Raw genomic sequence first — 9,407 nt, 5'->3', positions numbered from 1 at the left:
CCTTCAAGATATTCAAGTTCCTGTGTCCCTAGGCAGCAGTAACTTCCAGTATTCAAGGTAGGATCAAACCTTTAATCTTCCCAAGTGCATTGTGTGTTAAAAAAAATCAATATATTGCTAGTTCATTTAATATTTCCAAATATTCGAACTCAATTTAGTATAATTTCAAGTTTCAATTGTAAAATTCCAATCTATTCTATTTCGTACAATTGCAAGTGAAATTTCCAAAAAATGTCTCTGAAAAATTTAAAAACACAGAGAAGATCTGTGAAATCTTCTATTACCAGAATGAATAACTGGATAACTTCCCAATCTACTGTTACAAATGAAACTGCATTTATGAATGAATGTATAAACAGACGCGACAAGCTTGAAAAGTATTTCTTACAATATGAAAATATTCAAGGTCAAATTGAAATGCTTATTGAAAACTCTCAGGATGAATTATCAGATAACGAAGACATAGACTTAGTTGAGAAAAAATACTTCACAACTAATTCTGAACTATCTAGAATGATTGATGAATTGACATCGAACGATAATTCAAACTCTCAGAGTCAAACTAATAATAATTGTAATATCGACGTCAAGTTACCTGATATTTCCTTGCCTAAATTTAAGGGTCAGACGTCAGAGTGGCCTTCATTCATTCAACTCTTTGAAAATCTGATTATTTCTAACAATAGCTTAACAAATATCAAAAAATTGCTATATTTAAAAGCTTCCCTTTCTAACGAGCCCTTGCAATTGATAGACGATCTAGAACTTTGTGATGACAATTTTCAAATAGCAATAGATACTTTAAAACAAAGGTATGATGATCAAAGTGTTCTACTGTATAACTTAATTGATCAAATATACCAACAAAAACCTGTGAGCAAAACTTGCCCTACGCTTTTACGTGAAATAACGGCTAAAATGTATAAAATTATACAATCAATGTCAAAACTAAATTTAAATCCAAAACAGTTATTAGATTATATTCTTATTTTCTGGATAGATAAAAAACTAGATCTACCAACTCGTAAATTATTTGAACAAAGTAAAAAACAAGGTGAAATCCCGTCCCTTGAGAATTTTTTCGATTTTTTGAAACAACGTAGTGGTATTCTAGAGCGCACTCAAAATATTCAAGCTTCTACTTCTAATTCAAGTGATACTAAACAAAAGTTTAGTCCCAAATATTCGAAAACAACTGCTCACGTGAATTCTATGATTCCTACAAACAGTCAATCAGATTGTTATTATTGTAAAAATGCTTCACATCGTATCTATACGTGTGAATCATTTAAAAATTTGTCTATCAGTGATAAATATAAATTCATACATTCGAATAATCTCTGTAAAAACTGTCTAGGAGGTCGCCACATCATAAGGGATTGTAAATCTCTAAAATCTTGTTCAATATGTCAAAAAAGACATCATACTTATCTCCATTCTGACTCTTTCCGTGCAAATGATAATGCACATAATAATAATAATGGTTCTATTTCCCAAAACCGTTATAACAACTCAGAATCTATCACTCCAATGTATATACGACAAATGGTCAACATCCTCACACCAAATCGATAAATAATCGAAATAATAACTTTAATCGTCAAATTGACGAAAATTCACATTCTCACCAGGCTACTGATAATCGACAAAATCCTTCTAGACCACAGAAGAATTATGATAATGCTGAAACCAACGAAAACTCACAAGATAATAATTCTAACGTATCTGCTATACAAACACAATCCTTATCTGCTCTATCCACTGAATGCCACGTGCTTCTAGCTACGGCTAAAATAATTATGTATGACTCTCACAATAACCCATTTAAAACTACTATTCTGCTAGACAACGGTTCCCAAAACTCATTTGTTTCACAAGAACTAGTAAATAAACTACAATTGAAAACGTTTGAAAAAAAAAACACTGCAAATTTCCGGCATATCACAAACAGTATCAACCACAAATAAAATGGTTCATTTAAAATTCTTTCCACATTCCAATCCGATCAAACACTTTGAAATACCTTGTGCAGTATTGCCAAAAATTACTTGCAAATTACCACAAGTAAAAATTAACGTAAGACAGCTACGTCTGCCTACTGATATTATTCTAACCAATCCAGAATTTAACATACCATCGGAGATTCACATTCTAGTTGGGGCCGATTTATATTACAAACTTCTTACACCAGGTATCATAGATCTCGGTAAAAAATTACCTAGTTTACAAAATACTAGCTTAGGCTGGATAATTGCTGGAACTATTCCAAACAGTGCTTCTTTTAAGTCCGTGAATATTCAAAATAATGATTCCGTGTTTACAAGCTGTAATCATATTTCTATATCGAACAAAGACCTAAGTTCATCTCTTTCTAAATTTTGGGAACAGGAGGAAATTCCTTCTAAGAGTATTCTCTCGTCTGACAAGGAACTAGCGGAAACTATTTTTCAAAATTCCACACAAATTCTGGAAAACGGCAGGTTCCAAGTCAATTTCCCGTTGAAATCTGAAAAAGAACACCATAAACTCGGTGAATCATTTCTGATCGCTAAAAGGCGATTTCTCTCGCTCGAAAATAGAATCCATAAAAAACCAGAATTATTTTCTGAATATAGTAAATTTATTTCTGAATATGTAAACTTGGGACATGCAAAATATGTCACTCTTAACCTCACTAATTCAAAAAACGAATTAAAATATTTTATCCCACACTTATGCGTAATTCGTGAACAAAGTATATCTACAAAACTTCGTGTTGTCTTTGATTCTAGTTGCCCTACCTCAACAGGTGTTTCTTTAAATGATATAACTTTGAAAGGGTACCGGGTGCAACCAGATCTATTCGATATTCTTTGCCGTTTCAGGCTAAATAAGTTTGCGATAACTTCTGACGTACAAAAAATGTTTCGTCAAATTTCTATAAACACAGAACATCGTTTTTTACAAAATATATTATGGCGAGAAAATCCTCAACAACCCCTGCAGTGCATTGAGTTATCAACTCTAACTTATGGTTGCAATTTCTCTCCGTTTGTAGCGACAAGAGTATTGCAAGAGATTGCAAATAATAATAGTTCCAATTTCTCTTTAGCGGCAAACGCCCTCATATCCGAAACTTACATGGATGATATAATTTCAGGTACAAATTCTGAACATGAATTGATAAAATTAATTCAAGAATTAAAAATTGTATTAGGAAATCACGGGTTCAATTTACATAAGTGGGTCTCAAATAACTCAAACGTTCTCGCTGAAATTTCTGATTCAAACAATTCTTCCTTCTTACAAAATCCTGAAAAATGCATTAGTCTTGATTTAGAAAATTCTCAAAATAAAGTTCTAGGCCTAAATTGGATCCCAGCTTCTGATAATTTGAACATTTCTGGCCCCACTACCTTTTCAATATTCCCCGCAACCAAGAGAAAAATTCTCTCAACCATATCGCGATGTTTCGATCCTCTTGGACTTTATAATCCCATAATATTGTCTGGAAAACTTTTGGTCAAACAATTATGGCAAGCTAAACTTGACTGGGACACAGAGATATCAGATCCAGTCATACTGGAAAAATGGCATACATTCGTAAACAATCTTCCTAAGCTATCTCAATTAACTATTCCAAGATTCATTTTTTTGGACAAATCTATCAATCTCATCGAAATGCATGGTTTCTCAGACGCGAGTCTGAAAGCTTTTGGCGCATGCGTGTATTTACGAACCATTTATTCTGACAATTCTGTTTCCTGTAATTTAATTTCGGCAAAATCGCATGTATCCCCCGTTTCTACCACAATTACACTTCCTCGGCTAGAATTATCAGCCATGCTCCTACTGTCTAATTTAGTGGACAAAATTTATAAAAACTTTCAAACAAAGATTAATATTATTTCTGTAAATCTCTGGTCCGACAGCCAGATCGCTTTATGCTGGCGTAATGGTGAACCCAGCCGTTGGACAGTATTTGTAGGCAACAGAGTTGCTAAAATTCAAGCCTAAAGATCATTCATGGAGGTATGTAAATACTATCGATAATCCCGCTGATTTGGTGTCACGTGGCACTAGCGCAAATAATTTAATTTCTAATAAACTTTGGTGGCATGGACCGAAATTTCTATCAAATCCCACTCTCGATTTATCAAAATTTGATAATTTTGCATACCCAAACCTTCATCTTTCTGACATTCCCGAAACAAAAACTGTCGTCATGACTACCCCAACAGAAGAAAATTTTCTTTTAACTTTATTTTCTAAATTTTCCTGTTATAAGAAGTTCCAAAGAACAATGACGTACGTACATAGGTTCATCAGAAATTGTAAGAATTCGAACAAATTTTCTGGTCCTTTGACAGTATCCGAATTGAGCAAATCTGAAATCTTTATAATCAAGACCCTACAACAAACTAAATTTCAAAAGGAAATTAATGAGATTAAACAGAATAAAATTTTATCTGATAAGCAAATAAATAAGCTGAAACCTTTTTTAGACGATAAAGGAATGCTTCGAGTCGGTGGACGTCTTGCTAACGCTGACCTTTCTTTTAACCAAAAATGTCCATTACTTCTGCCGTCAAAAAATATAACTGTCAACTTAATGATTAAAGCTGAACATGAAAGGCTTGGACACGCTGGAGCTCAAACAGTGTTGTACAATTTTCGACTAAATTTCTGGCCATTAAATGGTTTAAAAATTACCAAAAAGCTTATTTGAAGCTGTCATAAGTGTTTTCGTTTTTCAACTAAGCCATATACACAAATTATGGCAGACCTTCCACGGGATAGAGTCATCCCTGTTCGACCGTTTCAAAAAACAGGACTGGACTTTGGTGGGCCATTTCTCATAAAATCTTCCAAATTACGAAAAGCTCCCTTGGTGAAATTTTTGTCACTAAAGCTATTCACATTGAAGCTGTTACTTCTTTATCAACTGAAGCCTTTATCTTAACCCTAAAACGGTTCATTTCCCGTCGTGGCAAACCTGCCAAAATTTATTCCAACAATATTGATTCTATTCAAAATTTTTTATCGCATTCCAAAATTAAATGGAAATTCATACCTCCTAGAGCGCCACATTTTGGAGGAATATGGGAAAGCGGAATAAAAAGCTCGAAAAAGCTCATGTCAAAAATTCTTGGAGACTCCAAATTAGCATATGAAGAGTTCTCTACAATTCTAGCCCAAATAGAGGCAATTTTAAATAGCAGACCTATATCACCATTATGTAATGACCCTTCTGACTTGGAATGTTTGACCCCAGGTCATTTTCTTATCGGCGCTAGCCTAACTTCCTTTCCTGAAAAAGATAATACCACCATCCCTGAAAATCGGCTGTCACTATGGCAACAATGTACAAAGTTACAACAACAATTCTGGCGCCGCTGGTCGACTGAATACTTGAATCAATTACAAAATCGACCAAAGTGGCTTAAGTCTTTCCCTAATCTGAAAGTTGATTCTTTAGTTCTTCTTAAAGAGGATATGCTACCCCCTCTACAGTGGTCTACAGGAAGAATCATCGAAACGATGCCGGGGCCTGATGGGAATGTGAGGGTAGTAAAAGTTAAAACAGCAACTGGTGTATACACCAGAGCCATCTCTAAAATAGTCCCTTTTCCTGAGTCTGATGAGTCACTTCTCGGTGAAAAGTGACTGATACTCAACATAGGCTTGTAAGTTATATGAACCACCTTGTTGTTTACATTTTTTTAGTAGTTACATTGGTTACTAGAATGTAGTTTCCAATAGGAATCGTTAATTTTTCTTAATATTATAAAATGCATTGAATTCCCTTTCTCGATTTTTAATTTTTACCATGCGATATTGACATGATTACAAACATTTTAATGCTATTTCAGTCCCATTTATCGAGCATTTTGAAACTTTTCAAGTTTCAAGGGGCCCAATATGTTCGAGAATTATATTCTCAAACCAATGAATGATCATTCGATTTTAGAATCGATGATCTTTCAAAAATGATTAATAAATTTACGACTACCTGATCTCAAAAAAAAATGGCAGTGAGTTGTCAGTGCATTTAAAAATAAAAAGTCAATTTACGTTTCAAGTGTTATTTACTGTATTTGGGCGCAGGACAAGTTTTGTGTTTAACATTTTGTGTAGTGTAGTTATATTTTATTATAACTTTTTATCCTGAAAGTGTATCAATTTATATCGACAGAAGTCAATAAGGCACCAACTACTGTAGCTTTACGACCTAAAGTAGTTGCTAAATAAAAGATTATTCATAGTGGCGTATGTCTTTTAGCCTTATACTAAAATACTGTTTTGTGCTACCAAAAATCAGCAACTGCTACAGTCTAAGTGCTGTACAGTTAACAAGTACGTGCAGCGCTCCTCACGCTTAGATATAAATAGGCGTGTGGGTAAAGTGGTTGAAGAACACGGTCATTTTCCAACCATGGTCCTTTAGGAATAAAACACTCAAAAATGGAAAAAAACATAGATTCAGTTTTGAATGATCAAAAAATTGAATTGAAGAAGTCATTGCTATGTCTACTTCTTTTTCATAGAATTTTCATATACCGACTTCTCATTTTTTACACTTCTGTCATGATTATTTACATAAATATTTTCACAATTCTTAAAAATTTCTAATTAAACTAAAAGCCTTATCATATTTAACAACTAATATTTCAACGATCAGATGTAGATCTAAAAATAAACTATGAATAGGCTGAGAACAACAGATTTTTAAAAACAAACTATAGATGAATATTTTCAAAATTAAATACGCATGAGATGATAATATGACCACTTTTATAAGAAAAGAAAACAGAAGAAATAAAACCGAACTTACTGTATTATATGCATTCAATTCCAGAAAAATTAGCAATTCCAATTTTAGCGCGTTGAGTGACATCTAAAAGTCAATTGCAGTAATAGATATTTTTTTTAATCTGAACCTGATAGATGGAGAAAAAAATTCATAAAAAGTATTCAAATAAAAAATCAAAAAATGGAATTCACTTATTTCCAGTTTTTTAATTGAAACAAACTAAAATTAACATTTGTAATAAGCATAGGTAAGTTACACCTATTAAGGTCCAAAGATATCTCAAAAGTAGCGGAGCTAAGAATTTACAGGACAGTTATACAACCTACGGTGTTATATGGTAGTTAATACTGGACCATGAATAAGAGGAAAACAGGCTAAATGCATGGAAGAGAGGAGAGTTAAAAAAAAATTTTGGAGGGATACGAGTGCAACAAGATGAATGGAGAATAAGAAAGAATGCAGAGATTAAAAGGTTGTATGGTCAGGCATAGATAGGCAAAAAGACTGCGTTGGTTGGGGCATATAGCCAGAATGGAAGAAAACAGGGGGGTGAAAAGAGCTTTAACAAGAGGAGAAGATGCAAAAAGAAGAAGAGGACGTGATATAAAATGGTACAAAATGTAAAGTATCAGATAATATCTCACTCATGAAAAACGTACTAATACATATCGAGAAAAGTCAGTGCCACAGAAATATCAAGACATCTTTCTGTTGCTTCTATTTAGTAGTGATCATCGTTAGCAATTGCTATTTGTTAAATTTGTTAAATTGCAGAAAAACAAACAAGAAAATAACTATATTTCTCTATTTTTTTCTAAAAATGTGCAAAAGACAAAATTTATGGAAAACTGAAATAAACAATTTTGGTAAAACATAAGTAACCATCTCCGATTACATGTACGTTTTTTTCTGATCAAGGTTCAGGTTTTCTCAATATAAACTCATCCAGAAAATAGAGAGAAAGCTTCAGATATAATTTTCTAGATATTTCGAATATAATAATAGGAAAACTGTATTATTTTCCATTTGGTCAAGTCGGTGTCATCTAGGATCGAGAAAACGTAACTTTACCTATGAAAGGGAACTTGGATACTAAATCTACTCATAATTTTAGAAATATTGACCGCCACTAGGTGCCGCCAACGTTACAACCTTATTTTTGAAGAATAGAAACAAAAAAAAAACAGAAATACTTGTTCAATAATCTTTCTTATTCTACACTTTTCAATATAATGATCTAAAAAATAGAGGAAAAATATCAGGTATCATTTTGTTGCTATTTATACCACAATAAAATGAAAACCGTGTAAATTTACATTTTTCACAATGAGCGCCATCTAGATATCAATAGAACCAACAAAACGTTCGGTGTGCATAAAACAGGAACAGTTTCCGACTTTAGAAATCAAGTAAAATTTGTATTCACTAGTAGGTGTCTATAAACGCTTATTTTTCATTTCATAACATCTAATTAAATGAAATAAATAATTTTCAAGAAATATAACTAAGTTACATCTTTTAACCCCCTCCTCCATATAAACGTTCAGTTGAAAATCTCGGAGCGCGTTGTATTTATTATTTTAAATGCTACTTCCATATTTTCATTTTTATAGGCCCTACATAACAGTTTTACATTGCCACTTTTTTCAAAAAATAGTTATAATAAAAATACAATAGTATTTTGTATGATTTTTATTTGTATTTATATTTGTACGTAGTGTGTATACTAATTTTAAAATTTTATTTATAATGATTGAAAAGTATCAGATCTTTGCGACCCTTTTTCAGTAGTCTCGCGACCCCCCTGGGGGTTGCGACCCACAGTTTAAGAATCCCTGTTTTATATAATAGTTTTTGTTTTTAGCTTCAAAGAAAACGTGTAAAATGTATTTTATAGTGTCCGTAGATGCTGTAATATTTGAGGACATACCTAGTTGGATGGTAAATAAGAAATAGAAGGGATGGTATCTATTTACTATTATTTTTGAGGTGACCTTTTACTATATCCAAATGTTATCCTAACCAAGAATGAAACTTTATTTTATTATTACTTGCATTCCTTCTCTCAGTTGAATGTGTGCTCTTATTGCTATTTATTAAATTTATGAAAAAATTATTGAAATTAATGTATCGAAACTTCAAAAGAGATTGTGTTTCAAATCTAAATTTTATCTCATTTAAAAATGCAACTGTTATATTAATATTCGTTTTATGATCTAAAAGTGGAAGTTCTCAAACAAGATGACTTTTCAAATTATATCTTAATTTTAACCCATCTAAAAAGGGATTACCTGATATTTATTAAATTTATGAAAGCTACCATCCATTTCACTTTTTTGATCTGGAAATGTTTTTTACTGAAATTGGAGAAAAATTTATCAAAATTATCCCATCTAAAAACCTTATTATATTATATTTTATCTTTTTGAATTGAAAGTGGTTTCACATATATTTAATAAGAAAGGAATTTTATTATCTATTCACTACTATTGGTTTAGGTGTTTTTACTGATATTTAGTAAATTAAAGTAAAATGTATGAGAATTAAGTAAAGTCTGAACTTTAAAACAGATGGCTTTTCAAATTATATAAAAACTATATCTCATCTAAAAGCT

The 9,407-nt window shown here is 32.1% G+C and overlaps 2 protein-coding genes across 2 annotated transcripts; both read left to right on the top strand.

Annotated features, from left to right (window-relative positions):
* Positions 1-231: 231 nt before the first annotated feature.
* Positions 232-1,967, top strand: LOC130450622 (phosphatidylinositol 3-kinase 3-like). Its single transcript, XM_056789114.1, has 2 exons — positions 232-920; positions 1,517-1,967. Exons 1-2 carry the CDS (start codon positions 232-234, stop codon positions 1,965-1,967), a joined length of 1,140 nt encoding a protein of 379 aa, XP_056645092.1.
* A 1-nt stretch (position 1,968) lies between these two features.
* On the top strand, positions 1,969-3,996 carry LOC130450621 (uncharacterized). The gene has a single exon (XM_056789113.1). It carries the CDS (start codon positions 1,969-1,971, stop codon positions 3,994-3,996), a length of 2,028 nt encoding a protein of 675 aa, XP_056645091.1.
* The last annotated feature ends 5,411 nt before the right edge of the window (positions 3,997-9,407 follow it).

The sequence above is a fragment of the Diorhabda sublineata genome, chromosome X (genome assembly GCF_026230105.1).
Source record: "Diorhabda sublineata isolate icDioSubl1.1 chromosome X, icDioSubl1.1, whole genome shotgun sequence".
Lineage (NCBI taxonomy): Eukaryota > Metazoa > Arthropoda > Insecta > Coleoptera > Chrysomelidae > Diorhabda > Diorhabda sublineata.
This window is presented reverse-complemented; position numbering and strand designations above follow the sequence as displayed.